This window comes from Citrus clementina, unplaced genomic scaffold, assembly GCF_000493195.1.
Source record: "Citrus clementina cultivar Clemenules unplaced genomic scaffold, Citrus_clementina_v1.0 scaffold_4, whole genome shotgun sequence".
Lineage (NCBI taxonomy): Eukaryota > Viridiplantae > Streptophyta > Magnoliopsida > Sapindales > Rutaceae > Citrus > Citrus x clementina.
The window spans coordinates 14,016,269-14,033,530 of NW_006262274.1; the positions used below are offsets into that span (position 1 = coordinate 14,016,269).

The following is a 17,262-nucleotide window of genomic DNA, read 5'->3' on the forward strand; positions in this document are numbered from 1 at the left end:
AAAGCTGCGTCCACGTATAGTACTAAATATTAAAAAAAGAAAAAAAAAGGTAAAACGACACAGATTTATGTCTGTTTCATGATGCATTACGTTTCTTCCATTAAAGTGTTGTGGGGTTTTGTTTGGGAGAGTAATTTTTGACACAAGGTGAGTCAACTTTGATTCCTTTTTTTCCTACTGCATTATCTTATTGATACAAGTAGTTTTCTTTTGATTCTATTTCTAGCAAATGTAAAAGCATCAAATGTGTGTATATTATTCAATTGCATTGTTTCATTACAGTCATTAAAAAAAAAAAAATCGAACTTTTCTTGGAAACTTGACAGAGCAAAGTTTGCTTGATTTTCATAGTACACGGTGGACGCATACTAGGGTTCTTACTGGTTGTCTTGATTATCATAGATAATTCTTAATTCATAGAAAATGTTTAATGGGGTACCTAATTTGAGTTGGTGGCATCTGTGATGGTGCAGATGCATAATCATTTAATCCATGGAAGCTCTGAAAGTGATGAACATAATTCAGTAAATGAGTTAAGTAATATCGGACCCAGAGAAATTGTTCACTGCAGTTTGCAAATTATTCTTAATCTGGGATGACCAATCTAAAGGAAAGACTTTAATAGGAAATGTGCTGTAGATGGCTTAAAATTTTCAGTAGCTAGGATCGCTCTTAATTAGTTGAACCGTGTTAAGTAGAGTGGTCAAGAATCAGGGAAGTAGTTACAAAAAATATAATGTGATAGAAGTTTACTGAAGTACGGTTGGTTCGGCAAAGAAAGATGAAAAATTTTGTGGTCTCATGCATCCTGATGAGTGGATACAAATTTTGGATGTTTCTTGATTAAATATGAATTTATAATGATTTCCATAGGTTGTTAAGTTTATGTTCCTTCCTCATCAAGCCTTCTTTAGGCAACAATTATTTTCCGATATGTTGATTTCTTTGCTGGTATGATGTTAATTTCTGATCTTTTTCCTTCCCTGTGATATTGTTTGTTACCATTTTTAAAATGATACATGCAGTCAGTAATGATACGTTTGTTTGTTTTGAAGTTAAGCCCAGAAAGCAAGGCAAATATTCAGCTGACTTGTTTGCTATAGATATCATGTTCTGATGTTCTAATGAATCAATTAGAGACTTGAAAAATGACGTTGAATAACTGAGAAATGGACGAAAATAGAATAATGGCCCTGAGGGAAATATGGGTTGCTAAACTTATGATGCATAATGAGGATTATGACTTTGCTAGAGACAAGCTACTCACAGCTCAGCAGCTTTATCCAGCACTAGATGACATAGACTCAATGCTATCTGCCTGTGACATGCTACTCTTGGCTGCTGGTATTAAGTTATCAGATTCTGAGATTAATAAAAGCTGGATTTTTGAGCTCCTTAAGCCCTTACAGAAGCTTCGACCTCGTTGCAGCCTATAAGGGATGATTTTCCTGGCACAGACTTGGCTCTACAATTTCTACATGATGCATTCTCCAAGCTCTCAGACCAAGAAAAGCAATCTGAATATGATTTGAAGCATAGTTTGGGAGGTTGTACGTATACATGTGACAGGACTTCTTCTTGCCACATTTTAGGCAGATTGATTGAACAAAGTAACTCAACAGAGGTGAATTCCAAGAACAGTAGAAATTTTGGACTGTTTCCATTACGAGATTGTGACGCAGATGAACAAGTTGGTTTAATTACATATCAAGCTAGCCATTCAGAAAATAATTCAATTTCAAACCTGATGATTATCACTTTGAGAAAGTCTAACCAGGAATTCTACAATTTTGAGAACAACCGAAAACTGGAAAATATCCAAGCGGGGCAGATCTGGGCTGCGCATCTTCAGGCAAATGTTAACAGAAGTTACTGTTATGCTCTAATTAACTATAATGGCAGTTATGAACTCCATGTCACATGGTTGAAACCAATACCAATTAGACCAAGTGAGACAAGATGGTATTTTTCAGGCTTGCCTGTTGGATGTGGTTCCTTTGATCTAAATCCAGTGGTACATGATTTGGAAAGTCCAATGATTTTTTCCCATAAATGCTCCCCTGTTCATACAGGGACACAGGATCAGTTTGAGATTTACCCCAAAATAGGTGAAATTTGGGCACTTTATGAAAATTGGAACTGCGACGAATGGGCCAATGATCCTCAAAAACTAAAAGGATGTAAATTTGATTTGGTTGAAATGCTATCTGATTTTTCAAAAACTTCTGGTGCACATGTTGTGTGTTTGGAGAAGGTTGAGGCTTTCAGGAGTGTCTTTCAGAGACAAACAATTGGACAATATCCTGTGATTTATCAGATTCCTTCCAATCATTTGTATATCTTCTCTCACAATATACCAGCTTACAGGCTTTTGGGTGGAGACAATGGCAAAGTTGGTACTGCAATCTTTGAGCTTGACCAATCTGCTTTGCCTGATGATATGGTTCATGGTACTTCTACTGAAATTATCTCAGTGGAAGAAAAATTAGACTCCTCATCTGGATTCACTCCTAGCAAATATTTACCTTCATTTGAGTCAAGTGCAGACAGCCAGCTTCTGAAGCACACTTGGTCCCCGGTTGACTTTGCCATAGGTCAAGTGTGGGCTGTATATTGTGGAAAGGAGAACATGCCACGACCATACGTCCAAATAGTCGAGGTAATTTCAGCGTCGCAAGTATATGTCACATTCTTAGAACCTCTACCAGTTTTTCATCTGGACACTGAGTGGAAGAAGAAAAACCTACCCATCGCTTGTGGCTTGTTTGAACTTGGCAAAACCAGTGTCATACTGAAGATGTCACATTTTTCTCATTCCATGGAATATGAAAGATCTGTAACTGAGAATGAGCCACACTTCATTATTTACCCAAAAAAAGGCGAAGTTTGGGCTGTGTACGAGGATTGGAATGAAGAATGGCAGCAAAATGATTATAAGAATTACCATTATTACATAGTTGAAATTCTATCAGACTTGTTTGATGAAACTGGGATGACAATAGCCAGGCTAGGCTGGTGGAGGTAGAGAATAATCTGACTTTCTTCCACAGACAGCAAAATGATGGTTTTGATATCACTTGTACAGTTTCACAAGCAGAGATGTTCAGCTTCTCTCACAAGATCCCTGCTTTTAAAGTGCAAGGAACTGCAATTTATGGTATTCCTGAAGACTCTTGGCATTTGGATCCCAATGCATTACCTCTTAAGCAAGTAATTAACTAAGTGGATAGCATTGCACCTCATGTCTCAGCGGATCTCTTAGTGTAGCATGTCACTTATTCAGCTGACTTATAAGAAATATTGGATACATTATACTAGAAGAACATGACATAGGTATGAGATTTAAGGATGGGTTTAAATAGTTTTGAGAAATGTCAAAAAGATCTTAATGTATCTGAATTAGAGAACTTCTGTTAAAATGTTACGTATGTTGTGAAATTCCTGGGTGAGATTAAAATGTTCTGTATGTTAAGCGATAATATCAAATAACTTTTTTTCTCTGGGCTAATGTCTTTGTTGAAGGTGTCAGTGAGAGCCAAGACGCTCCCAGTGAAAATTGAAATTTCAGTGACCTTTAAATCACCCAGGAATCATGTTGGTAAAAGTGCACCATAATTTTGATGCTTACCGTGTCAAGTGAATATTTATAGTGCCGGATGAAACATAATCGTAAGGCTTGTTCTTGTCTCCTTGTGAAAGTTTCATATGGGAATTTAGGAGGTTGCTATGTTACAGAATCTGTAACATACACACCCAATGAGAAGAGCACACATGTCCTGAGGAGAGAGAAAAGCCAGCAAATGGGTGTGTATGGGGAGTTGGTTAAAGCTGGATCTGTAAGTTACAGAATCCGTAACTTAGCCAGCTCCGAGAATTTATGGGGAATCGTCAAGAGTTAATATAATAATGGGTGGGAAACAATTTTCTATGAACACCCCGTTACTCAGCACACCCTTTGCTTCGATTTAAAAGTTAAAATTTTACTTTCTACACCTCTTGTTATACCAAAACTAGCCCCATTATAACATGTAACTTCAAAATAATTCTGTGATTTTCTATGAACACCCACCAAAATCATTTAAAATCATCCGTGTTGGCTAATAGTCTACAAAGCTTTCAATTTCGTACCAAATAAGCATTGATGTTAAATCCGAACAATTAAGCGGGGATTGATGTTTAATGTTCGTGCTCAAAGTTTCTTAATCCTGCTTTTACTGTTTTTGCAAAAAATTGTATCCATTGAAATATTTCATAACAAATATCCATTGAGAGAGAAACAATCAAACAAATATGAGAGTTGGAAAGTTATAACATATATGGTGAAGAAACTATTATCATACATACACAATTAGGGGTGGGCATAAACCCACAATCCATGGGTTTACCCAAACTCAAACTAAATTAAATGATTTGAGTTGGGTAAATTATGAAAATGGGTTAAATGTGAGTTTTATATAGAAAACTATTTCATTATGGGTTGGGTATAGTTTACCCACGGGTCATGGACAAGACCCTAACACTCAAATTTTTCAAATGAAATAAATGAAAACAAAATAAATGAACACAAATAAGTGAAAGGCCACCATTAAATTTTTTACGGCGTAATCAATTGTCAACAGTTAGAAAATAAAAATAACGGTAAAAATAAATTTAAATTAACATATATCATTTACCCACTTTCTGTTTTTAAATGGCCAAAAATCTCCCTGACAACATAAGTTTACAATATTACCCTTATTTTTAACTACTCTTTTATTTACATTTATTATAAATTAAATAAATTACATGAATAGAAACTAAATAAAAAAATTAAGTATTAAAACAAGAAATATATGTTTTGATATGAGCAAAAAAATTAATAATAAAATTTTTTCTTGTAATTATTTATTTTGTGAACATTTTCTTATAATAAACATTTTGTAATATTTTAAAATTAAATGTAAAAAGTATAGGTAAAATATTTTATTATTTATCTTCTAATAAATTTTTATTTGTCATTCAAGTTTTCTTATAATAATTTTTTTATCATTTTACTAATAATTTTCTTATATATTTATTATAAGAAAATTTTCACAAAATAAATAAGTATAAAAAATTTTTATTATTAATTTTTTTGTTCATATCAAAACATATATTTCTTATTTTTAATGCTTTATTTTTTATTTAGTTTCTATTCATGTGATTTATTTAATTTATAATAAATATAAATAAAAGAGTAGTTGAAAATAAGGATAATATTGTAAACTTACACTATTAGGGGGTTTTTTGGCCATTATAAAAACAGAAGGGGGAAAAATAATATATGTTGATTACTGTAGAGGGGAAACTAGCAATCTCCCTAAAATTAAGTATATAAGTAGACAACATAACGCAAAACTACCAAAACAATAAATAAAAATAAATATTACATAATTAAATAAATAACAAGTGGCAAAATTTATTATTAGATTGTTAATGTCATGTTTGTGAAAATTTATTATTAAAGTGTATGTTCTTATTTATTGAGAAATAATAATTTTTGTGATTAAACTTTATTTTGATTTTCTAGTATTCTTTAATTTAAGGATTAAGTTATTGTAAAATTTATAATTTTTATCCACTATATTTTTTTATATTTTAATATCAATTTAATAATTAATAACAATTAATCATTATTATAATTTTGATATAATTAAATTTTATTAAAATAAAAATTATTTTGATAATAAAATTCAAACTAAACCCAAATGGTTTGGTTTTGGTTGGGTTAAAAATATTTGGGTTGGTTTGGGTTGGATCCAAATTTTTATGGTTTGGTTTGGGTTGACTTGAAATCCAACCCAAACCAACTCGTGCCCACCCTATACACAATATATGTACATCCCCAGTTATGAAATGAAATTAAAACAAAAACTTGTGTTAAACATTTCTACTAATTGAAAAAGATAACTCTAATTGAGTTCTTTCCTCCACACATATTCTAGATCGAATTCTATTTGTGAAAATATAGTTAAATTAAGTTGATAGTAAATAACAAATAAATAAGATGGGTAGAGGAAGTAAAATTGTTTTAGTTAAACTTAATATTAATTGTCTAAAAAAAAGTATATTATTTTGTCCTTAATGGTAAATTGCTTGACATGTATTTCAAAAATATAAAAATTTAATTAAAAAAATAAAGAGTTTAAAAGTAATTTAGTAAGTTTAAATATTTTCACCCTATAATACATAGTACAAAGGGTAATTTTTAGAGACCTCCCTTGAAATTTGATGTATTAACACTTAGATATAATGTATTGATGTAATTACAGATATTTCCTTTGTCGTTAGCATAAAAATACGTCTGGCATCAGTATAGGAGGGTAAATGTGTAAAATCATATTTAAAATTCAAAATATTTTTTTACTAGATCAATACAATTTTAACCGACTTGCCTGATGTTGACCGAATGTGACCAGCCAGTTATGGCTCCATAGGCGGCCGATGGTGGTGTTTTGCCATTGCCAGAGTCCTCTTCATGCCGGTGACCAACGCTGGTGACCAACGCCGGTGACGGGAGCCTCTGAATCAGCCGCATCCACCACCAAGCATTAACCCAAGAAGATGGGTTTTGTCTCACAACCCCCACACCGGCAATGCCCCTTTGGCCGTTGCTGATGCCACCCATCCGCCATCACCCTTGAGCCATCCCGATACCATGCAGCAACCTCTGATATCCCAAAACTCAACCACACACAGCCCTCAAAACCCTAGCTCGCGGCTTCTCACGCCGCATACCACTACCGTGATTTCTGCCATCGGTGATGGTTCCATTTTGTCGCCGTCCATCCCCTCAACCAACCCTCGTGCAGCTCCGACCTCAAAACATCTCAACAGCCATAAATTTCATCCCGCACTTGCGGCCATGTTCAACCCAATTAGATCTCGCAAACGAAATTCTCTTTAAGCCCAATACACCGCCAACATGCATTTTGTTGAAGTGGGTTTTCAAACAATTTGTTGATTCTGATGCAGTTAATTACTTTGATACTTGATAATATTTTACTAAGGAATTATTTCAGTGTTAGGGTATTTTTTATAGTTAACTTGTCAATTACTTTACATAAATGATTTTTTTTTATCTTGGAAAAAGCTATTTCCCCTGAATTTAATCCCGAGTCGCGCCCCGAATTAGAAAAACGACGTTGTTTTGATTAAATTGAAAATGCATCGTTCTCAATTTAATCTGCATCAGAAACCACACTCACACACTCTCTTACTTCCCTTTTGACAAATCACAGACTCCAACACAAATAGCAATCACGCCCACAAATAGCAATCACCCAACGGTCACGCGAACAACCGGCACAGACGACGGAGGAGCCCACAGACGATGGACCACCGCCATCACGCGATCGAGGGAGTAGAACTCAAGCGGTGGTGCGTCCAAACTCCGACGAAATCGACCACGACGAAGGTGGTTGGAGCCGCGGTTCTTTCAAGCTAAATCGTCGGTGTTCCTGTTGGTTTTCGGCGGCGAGGATGGCAGGGAAACGACGGCTGGCTTCCAAGCTTCATATCAATACCTTGATCGGCTGGTAGAGTGGTCGGGATCGTGAAATCCAACGGGGTCACGTTTGCAGGTCAGGTCGGGTTTGCAGGTCAAACCGGGTCAACTTCTCTCCCTCCTCATCCACTCACAAAGCGCCACACGGCTCCCCTTGGCCAGGTTGTTGCTGCTGGAATTTTTTTTGCTGGAAGCGTTACTGGTGCTGGAATTAATGCTGGAGTTGTTGCTGCTGGATTTTTTTTTTGCTGGAAGTGTTACTAGTGTTGGAGTTGATGTTCGAATTGTTGTTGCAATTTTTTTTTTTTGTGTGTGTGAACTCCTGATTGTTTTTTATTATCTTGGGCACTTGTTGCTGCTAATATGTGTGTGTGTGAAATTGCTGCAATGAATTGAATACAACAAGTGCCCAAGTCTTGTTGGAATACAACAAGAAGTCTTGCTGCTGTTAGTGTTGCTGCAATGAATTGAAGAAGCGACGTCGTTCGGTTTAAGTGACCGTTTTAAAACTCACACACGTGCTGCACAGCTGCAATTAAAAAGAAAAAGTGACCGTTTTAAAACGCAGCGTTTTGGCAAATTCAGGGCGCAAATTCGAGATTAATTCGAGATTAAGTACGGGGCATATAACAACGCTCTTTTATCTTTTTCTGTGTTTTGTGATTCCAGCCAAACCTATACCCATCGATTCTCAAAGCTATATTTAATCATTTATTATTTTGGTGAGAAGAATATTTTAGTAATTTTAAGAGTCCACTAACAGTCAACTTAACTTCTAAATAACGGCATGAGAGGTTTCCGTAATTATATCAATACATTCTATCTAGGTATTAATAGGCTAAATCTCAGGGGAGGTCCTTAAAAATTACCCCTAGTACAAACTAGAAAGAAAGTGTCTTTTTCTGCAACAAAGATGTCCCATGTTAGAAATTGTTACTAGATGCTCACCACTACAAAGCATTCCGGGGTAGAGAAATGACGTTGGAGCACATACATGATGCCGTAACTCTGCTCGTAGTAATCAGAATACGGAAACGTCTCAAGGTTGATAGCAAAAGGTGTGCGCTTGATGGGATTCTTGCACCTTTTCCAAGTGCTCTTGGGGTAAGAGGGATTCCTGAAGTCAAATTTCAGAGAAGTAATAATACCTCCGATTTCAGTAACCCATCCGAAAACGTTCACAAATAACATGATGGAGTAACCGTAAAATCAATATTACTTCCTGTCACATTCATCAAAGCCAACCAATTTGGTAACATTCCTTTCTACCGCAGAATCGGGGGAGCCTAGACAGGATTTCTTCAGCACTGAGAATAACAGAAAATCTGAGCACTTTGTGACGGCTTATACTCGGCAACCATTTGCCAAGAACAGATAGTTTACAATTAGATGCTTGAAATCAATCCCTATTGGTATTAATGAGGAAAGCCAGAGCTAAAATCCACAGATGCCTGTTGCTCAAAGGTCCTATGAGAAATTGGATGGTCTCAGGAAACCCACTAAAATAAAAATAAGTAAATGAATAAATAAATAGCAATAAAAATCCCATTTCAAAAAGATGGATTTCATCACAAGAAAGAAGTGAAACAAAAAATTGTTTTCTCAATTATCTCCACAGCCAAAGTATAAGGGAGGACAAAGTTAGCTTTACCTATGTCAACTTGGTTGCTGATTCCTGAAATTTAATGAGCCAAAAACGTTTGAAAACAGTCTCATCCCAGAATTCTAAAGAATTATGAGGTAAGAAGCAATGGCTAAGTACATTGCCAAAATTTTTCCGCTTTTCATATGGAGATACACTATCCAAAAACTCAACAAAACTAGATTTCTGATCTTTCATGTGTTCACGTATCTTCTTTCAGCTGGGGTAATAAGTAGAAACCTCATCAAGGAAACTCATCGCCATAACCTACTAATGAAGCCCTTTCTGTCTTTCTTCATCCTATTCTCAAGAGATGGGAAATCAATAAAATTGTAGGCAAGGTCAAGAACAATTGGATTCCGAGCTATTGATTGGAATGCTGGGGGGAAGGCCTCAATGCGTGCAGCACCTTTCACATTTGAATCACCAACAGCGGACTCATACACATCAAGTTTCTCAAGAAGAAATTTATCCACCTGAAAAGACTTACGAAGAAATGAGTCAAACCAATGCAAGGATATATGATAATATACTCCAATATAAGCACAATTTATAGATGCTTATTATACTCAGCTGCTAACAAATTAAATAGTAAAATACATAAATAAAAGAAAATAGTATGAATCAATTTTCTCTCCCTCCTATAGAAAAGCAACTCCCAGTATGTAAGCACAGACTAAATCAGCTTAACTAAATAAGGATAAGCTGCTTTAAGCTTCTAGTTAAAATAAAATACATGGTTAACAGATGTCATATTTATTTCTTAGGAATGAAAGAAGATGAAGGCTATGCAGTACCTTCTTTCCAGTACCACTTATCGATACCGTAGAGATTTTATTCGACAAATTTTCCGAAGCCTTCTCCTCCACCATAATCCCCTTCGCATGTTCTATGCAACTATTAGATCTGCACTCCTTGCATAATGTCTTCAACTCTTCGATCATCATCTGCAAAATGAAAAAGGAAACAGAAAAGATTTAGCATCAATTCCCAACATGCCCAAAAGAAAAAAAAAAATCATTTAAAAAGTGTAGGATTATGCAACTAGGTTATCTGTCCTGAAATAAGGAGTCACTTACAGAAAGTTGCGAACATTAAGAATCTCTTTTCTACTGTAACTTGAAGAAAATTGTAAATACCGAGAATATAAGGCATATGAGCATCAATATATGCACGTGCACTTAGTTAAGAATCATCAAGGACCTTTTGATATTTAGGAAGCAAGTCATAATGCTTTTTGAGGAAGCAAAACAATCTCTGAAACTACTTTGAAAGGTATAGACGAACCTGATCGCTGTTGGCCATGCGTTGAAAATCCTTTAGGGCATTTTCGGCATGAGAACGGGCACGACAGTATAATGCATAAGCTTCTGTTCTCTTTCCAGCCAAACTATATGATCTTGCCAAGTAAAAGCACCTGCAAGAAGTACAGAGTCCAATGACTTAATAGGACTTAGGAACATTCCTTGACAACCAAATCAATTATAAATAAAATACTCCTGGAGATATGTGAGAACCTGGATCATCCATCATCTAGGCAAGAAGGAAATCATAAATGATGATGAAGACAACAAGGCCCACTCCCCAGCAAACGGACAAAACCCCCTAACCCCAACCTCAAGCAAAGAAAAGACTTGAGAAACCGGTATATAATAAAAAATTTATTAATCTGATTCACATTGGACAAAATAGTAAACTTCAAGGGGATAAAGGAAAGAGACAAAACTTCTATACCATTTTTCTGGGAAGAAAGGAACATCAATTATTATACCTCACGAATTTTAAAACAGTTCTTAACAGAATGTCTCTTTGTGCCTTAGTTTCAATGGAATTTCAAGGTACTCTCTTTTTTCAAATACATTTAAATTGAGGAGGAATTTTAAGGTAGGTAGCTTTTGTCTTTTGGAAAGGTTTTTGTCTTGGATGGGCTAAACAGTATCAACATCTGAAACATTCTTATTGGAGATACTCTCTAATTTGTAAATTCTTAAGTTGTTTTTGGGGCTAGCGGACGTCTTGTTCACCTTTTGGAAAATTTTATATATTCAATCTACTTGGCTTTGTTCCCAGAAAAATGTGGCAACAAAGCCAGGCATCCTTGATGCCCTTATAACAGATTTTATAAAGAATTAGCTAAACAATCCTCATAGAAAGTCAACAAGGACATGTAACACAGGTTACAGGTTCTTCCAGCAAAATCCCAAACAAATATGATGTGCATTTTCTACCATAGCAAAGAATTCTAACAAGATGAGCATCTATGGACAGGATGTAGACCAGAGTGATGGCAACATACAGACAATACTGAAAATGACACATTAGAAGACGTGTAGCACTGAAGAAGGTGAGAAGAACCTAACCAAGGTTTTAGTTGGAAATGACAAGGGCTCCAAACTTACCCAAACTAAAAGGCACAGCAAGATTTGGAAAATAAATTGCAAATCAAGGCATAACTCGCCCAACACAAATTGGAAGGATTAACTTAAGAAGACATTAGTGTGATCCACAGTTGTACTAGCAGATGAAGCAATTTAATTAAAAAGAGTTCAGTCCAAGCGAACAACAAAGAATTATAAAGAATCATACCTTTCAGCACGGAATGCTAAACTTTTAAGCTCACACTCTTCAGCAAATTTTACTTCTTCAGGTTTTCTCTCTCTTCCAGAACTAACTAAATCAGATAGATCAGCTGTATTCTGTTACAAATAACATAATCAGATAGATCAGCAGTGTTCTGTTACATATAACATCAATTACAGAGAAATTAGCTATCAGCTCTCAGGTAGCAGCAACTAGCAAACTCATCCCAGCATCTTTTCATGAATAAAGGCATAACAAGAATGCATACATATAGAAAGACTGTTAACCTGTAATAAGAGATCATATAAGCGAACAAGTTCTTCAGGCTTGGTAACTTTCCCAGTTTTGTCATCACGTTGCTTTGTGAGTTTACCCTTCACAATGCTAACCAACAACTGATTCCGCTCAATGGTACGTTGCCCTAGTACAGCACTAACAGCTTTGTCAAGGCCATATAAGTCATCTTTTACATTTTCGGCATTGCCTGCACTTGCCTATAATAGACATCAGGTCAGGAATATCAGTCAAAAAGAAGAAATGAATTGTACACACAAGTTAAAGAGCGGGGAAAAAACCAACGACATCACCAATAAAAACTCAAGCATAAAAGTACAAGGATATCATCTTTTATCATTATGAATAAGAAACAATTGGTTAATGTTCCATACCAAGTCACTACGAATGCAGCTCCTGGCTTCATGGTATGCAGTAAAAATTTTATCAAAGATGACTAGCTTTTTCTCTGCAGGTAGGGAATCCGCTGCTTTAACATGTAAATCCTTCTCCAATTCTTGAGCTGAAAAACATGTCATTTGAATCAGAACATGAGACCTTGTTTGGACTAAACAGCATATGACTGATGACGAAACTTCAGAAACATTTCACAGAATTTGCCACAATGACCTGGAGGGATATCATCATTCACTAATAGAATGAATGATGCATAAACAAGATTTTCAACCAATATGCAACTGCCACTAATTTGCTAGAGTTTAATTAACCGAACAAAAGTGCAGACTGCATCGAAAGGAAACAAACAACAAACACATAAGAATAGGTTCAAGGGTAAAAAGTACACAAGGCTTACAGACTTGGCATCAGCTTTATAATTGGTTTTTCAATTTGGGTAGGAAACAGAACAGCAGCATTTTTCATTTAATAATTAAATTCATGAACTGCTTGAATTATTAAAGACTTAGTATACCCAGAGGACATGACAATATACTCAATGCTCAAATTCAAGACCATAGAACCATATTTGTCCTGTCCCCACCCAAAATATTGTCCAACTATATTGGAAGCATGATAGAACAATACTATGAGATTGTAGCATAGAATAGAGAAGCATGTATACCCTTCAAAAATGTAACAGACAAACAAGGATTGGTATTTTTTGACCGAGCACCCCCTAATAACAATGATATATTTAATATCACCTTTCCCTAAAAAAATTTCCCTAGTCAAAAAAGATATTCAATACCCCAGAGGACAAGTGAAAACACTTTTCTAATCATCACCATCCACTGGAAGCCAGTTTGCTGATAATTGAAATAGCATCAATCAAGGCAAAAACTATTCCAAGTACCTTGCAATTAGTTAGCTTCAAGAAACCTGTAAGTTAAATAGATTTCATCTACCTCATTAATTACTAGTTGATAAATTCAGGAGCTCTAAGATCTCTTGTACTACATTTGAGAAAAGCAAATTCACACGGTAGAACAATAAGACTATAAGAGATGACAGCAGACCTAAGCAACAAACTGTACTATGCTGCCTGTGAATCATTATCAAAGGAAACAAATAATCAACCTTTTAAAATGGCGACCCGAGTCTTTGCATTGGATATTGGAAATCTATGGCCAAGCCAGTGAAACTCAGTCAGGGATGCAGCCTGTTGAGACCTTGCCTCTGCCATAACAGCCTGCAACAAGAGAATGAAAGCATCAGCACTCATCTCAGCATATGACTTGTTCTGTTTACAGTATTCAAACTTACCTCCAACTTTGATTTGAAAAGATCTAGTGCAGGACCTTCCATCTCGCCGATTTGTAAAAGTTCAGAGGTTTTTACATTTGATTCACCAATTTTATGTAGGCAGTAGCGGATGCTAGGTTCTAGCTCCTCAACTCGCTCCCGGCATAAAACTTGATTTTCTACATCTCCATATTTCCCAAGTTCTTCATACACAGCCCTAAAGATTATTAACAACAGCAGCAGAATACAATCCCATCAGTAAGAAGAAAGAATAGTTAGTCTAGCTTCCTGGTTTATTAAACCACAGCAATCAGTATGAGAAATCAAACAAAAAGTGAGGAAATAAAGACGAAAAAAGGCGGACTCAAAAAAGAAAATATCACAAGAATTCATAACATGAATCCCTGAAGCAGTCAAAATACGCTTTTTTTTTTAAATAAGAAACTGGTCAAAATACGCTTATTTATCTACAATCAAGGACTTCTAATCAGTACCTAAATCGAAATTCACTGATCACAGTGAGACAAAGGATATATTGTTTATGGAAAGGCAACAACCAATGATGTCCATATATCATGTTCCAGAGACAAGGATTAACCTGGCACTTTTGAAATTCTTTAATGCAGTTTCCCAATTCTGATCTTGTTCAAACAACAAATTCCCTTTCATGTAGGAAGCATAAGCCTACAAATTAAAAACAAAACAAGGTGAATAAAACAAATAATAGCAAATTAAAAAGGGACAATGGGAATAATCTTAAGGCAATCAGAATTTTAACTAGGAGTACTGAAGCATTTGGAATACATAATAACTGAGCTGTAATACAATAATCAACTAATTGATTAAATGCATAATGGTGGGAAATAGGTCAGGAATACACAAGCCTTGCATGAAAATCAGACAAGCCTTGAATGACTTCTTAATCTCATACATACCTCAAAGTAAGGGGCTAAAAATTTGATCATTGAAAAATGCCTTGTAATAGGGCAAACTCATAACCAAATAAAGACTAGGCTTATGCTTGGAGTCAGCTCCCTTAAAATGGCTTCTCAAAAGATGACATGAGAGATAAACTTTTAGTTTCAGTTTCTAATGCCCACAAGGCACAAGCCCCATCCACTGATACACACTAAGAAAAATATCGTGCATAACCAAGACAATACATTTATTTAGTAATCCCAATGTTCTTCACGCATTTTTAAAGAAGAAAATTGAGTACTATATACAACATTTTTAAGTCCTATCACACACATGTCAAATTCCATTTCAAAAAAGCGATAGCCATCAAAAATTTAAAAGGCCATTGGATGCAGTGATAAGAAACTGCCACAAGGGCCTCCTGTTTTCGCTATCAGCGTACCCCTACATAGCAGCCACTCAATGTCATTAGTGCATCCAACAAAAGGAAGACTAAATATAAACTCTTTATAACTTTCCAACAAAATATGCACAGATGTACCTAGCAAATAGTTTATAAACTTATCTCATCAGTACAATGACTGAATAATAAAGTCCCCGAAAGCTCCACAAAAACCATTTGAACAAAAATTACCACTGTCACAACACAAAGTAAGAAGAAAAGTGATTTCCCAGGAGTTCATGGAAACAATGCACTCACTCTATCCACACATACATGATTTGCACTAAAGAAACATTATTGTTCAGGAAAAAAGTATAACTACTTTCTTTTTCTCTGTGTCCTACTAACAGCCATCACATAAGCAGCCCAAAACAAGCTTATTACAGACAAACCTCAGCTTCCAAAGATGTTCTTGGGTCTGCCTTGATAGCACACAAATTCGAGAACAGGGTGGCCCATTTGACTGCTTTCCTCAGTCTTCCAATCAAATAGATGCGTTGCCGTGCGTTAGGGCCATCTGGAAGCTGTCTTTTCTCCATGGCATGGCTCCAAGCTCTCTCTGCCGTATAAAGAACCAGATGAAGAAACCTAATTTGAATCAAATAACACTAAATGTTAAACATAAACAGACTACAAATAAGTTGAAGTTTTTCTCTCTTTCAAACTCCGGTAGATGTTCTTTTATAAATTATAAGCCACAAAACAAGGTTCTATTTAATCAATAAAACAAGCAACACCATGCTCCATTAATTTAAGTTTGCTAGTTTCATAAAATTAAAGGAAAAGAAATATAAACTTGAACTTCAACAAACGTCCCATTAATTATGATAATATTTTATTTGACTTAATCCCATTCATATCTCAAGTTTCACAAGTAAAGAAATCAAGTTTGCATGTCTAAAGAAATTAAAGGAAAACACTTAAATCTCAACAAAAGACCCTTTAGTGACGATTATCTTTTTAAGACTTAATCCGATTCATATATCAAGATAAGTAAAGACAGCAACCAATCGCAACCAAATTATGTAATCCCAACCTTTGGTTATGTCTTACACATCAAAGCAACCAAATTGCCAACAAACATTCTTTGGATATGCTTGGGATTGAGATTGGAAATGCTAACTATCAAGTATGATCGACGGATGATAGGTTAATATTATGTGGCGAGTAAATATGAATGTTTGTGGCAAACACTATAACTGCTGTCGTTTCAAATTTAAGCAGAGGCATAGCATTTATAACTTATAAACATACGATTAGTAGCATTTGATTCTGTTGAAGCCGATTACAATGAGAATGAAATAAAGCATAAACCAAAAAGAAAAAGACGAATAAATGAGACACACCTCACTTCAGTGACGGTGGATTCAGTAATGGCCTTTCGTGTATATTTACCACGGCCATGGGTAAATTTCAAGGATTTATAAAGCCTCCTCAACCTAGCAGTGCAATACCTCCTGTATTTGACATTTAATCCAATCAATTTTAAATTCACAATATAAAACAAATTTCACAATTCCTAAACTAATAAAAATAATTTCAACATTGTTAAAATATCTAAAATAAAAATATCATCAATATAAGTACCGATAGCGAGTGTAGTCACCATGCCGCAATCCATGCTGCATCTGAGCAGACTTGAGAAGCTGCAGCACTGTAGCTCCAAAAAATAAATAAATATAAAAATAACGTCAATTTTTTTAAATATAAAACAGATTTATTTTTTCTATTGTTTGGTGAAATGCTAACCGTTGATAGAGAATTTGGAACCGATCTGATCGGAATTGCTGGATTTTTTATCGTCAATTTCCATAGCCGATGTTTCGCTGTTTATCGCCATGCTACTGATCGACAAATTAACTAAATCCTCCGTCTGGAGAAAACGATGTCGTTTTAAATCTCAATGTGGCATCGAATTTTAAAGTCAGTGCAATTTATCATGAACTCAAAATGTAGAGTTTTAAAGAAAGAGATCAGATTAGAGAGAGGGATATGATAGAAAAGGCGAAAGAGAGATGACGGTTTTGAATCGTAGGGCAAATCTTTCAAATGAAATCCGAGCCGATTTCAAAACCGGATTTTGGGTTTTGATGACATCGCCGGGTTAACCGGTTCTCTGTGCCTATATTTTTTGAGCCCGGTTCACGGATTTTGCTGCATCGTTTGTACTCGATTTTTTTT

At 35.3% G+C, this 17,262-nt stretch overlaps 2 protein-coding genes and 1 long non-coding RNA gene across 6 annotated transcripts; 2 read left to right on the forward strand and 1 right to left on the reverse strand.

The window, feature by feature from the left end:
• The first annotated feature begins 115 nt into the window (after nucleotides 1-115).
• LOC18043477 lies at nucleotides 116-3,379 on the forward strand. Of its 2 annotated transcripts, none has more exons than XM_024186470.1 (2): nucleotides 116-147; nucleotides 1,056-3,379. In XM_024186470.1, the coding sequence occupies exon 2, from the start codon at nucleotides 1,748-1,750 to the stop codon at nucleotides 3,023-3,025; it is 1,278 nt and encodes a 425-aa protein (XP_024042238.1). In that variant the 5' UTR covers nucleotides 116-147; nucleotides 1,056-1,747; the 3' UTR covers nucleotides 3,026-3,379. The 2 variants fall into 2 exon arrangements, with proteins under 2 accessions (XP_024042238.1, XP_024042239.1); XM_024186471.1 differs by having other exon boundaries at nucleotides 1,066-3,379.
• Nucleotides 3,380-6,328: 2,949 nt separating this feature from the next.
• Nucleotides 6,329-7,971, forward strand: LOC18044342. The gene is made up of 2 exons (XR_002906002.1): nucleotides 6,329-6,958; nucleotides 7,260-7,971. It is a non-coding gene; the product is annotated as an uncharacterized LOC18044342 (long non-coding RNA).
• Nucleotides 7,972-8,303: 332 nt separating this feature from the next.
• LOC18044343 (signal recognition particle subunit SRP68) lies at nucleotides 8,304-17,147 on the reverse strand. 3 transcript variants are annotated; one of them, XR_002905984.1, is made up of 14 exons: nucleotides 16,831-17,147; nucleotides 16,669-16,735; nucleotides 16,428-16,538; nucleotides 15,474-15,669; nucleotides 14,320-14,405; nucleotides 13,743-13,938; nucleotides 13,557-13,668; nucleotides 12,416-12,543; nucleotides 12,035-12,241; nucleotides 11,754-11,863; nucleotides 10,455-10,584; nucleotides 9,965-10,114; nucleotides 9,177-9,643; nucleotides 8,304-8,992 (listed from the first exon to the last, which is right to left on the reverse strand). XR_002905984.1 is itself a non-coding variant. In XM_024185842.1 (13 exons), exons 1-13 carry the CDS (start codon nucleotides 16,919-16,921, stop codon nucleotides 9,422-9,424), a joined length of 1,806 nt encoding a protein of 601 aa, XP_024041610.1. In that variant the 5' UTR covers nucleotides 16,922-17,147; the 3' UTR covers nucleotides 9,074-9,421. The 3 variants fall into 3 exon arrangements, 1 of the variants encoding a protein (XP_024041610.1); XR_002905983.1 differs by having other exon boundaries at nucleotides 8,304-9,024; XM_024185842.1 differs by lacking the exon at nucleotides 8,304-8,992 and having other exon boundaries at nucleotides 9,074-9,643.
• Between the last annotated feature and the right edge of the window lie 115 nt (nucleotides 17,148-17,262).

What these genes read in the sequence shown, in the direction of transcription:
- LOC18043477 (XM_024186470.1), top strand. Translation starts at nt 1,748, where the DNA reads ATGATTATCACTTTGAGAAAGTCTAACCAGGAATTCTACAATTTTGAG.
- LOC18044343 (XM_024185842.1), bottom strand. Translation starts at nt 16,921, where the DNA reads ATGGCGATAAACAGCGAAACATCGGCTATGGAAATTGACGATAAAAAA. An exon ending in TCGGGTCGCCATTTTAAAAG is followed by an intron (nt 12,544 to 13,556) that starts GTTGATTATTTG and finishes CATGTTTTTCAG; the next exon opens with CTCAAGAATTGGAGAAGGAT. An exon ending in TATATGATCTCTTATTACAG is followed by an intron (nt 11,864 to 12,034) that starts GTTAACAGTCTT and finishes TATTTGTAACAG; the next exon opens with AATACAGCTGATCTATCTGA.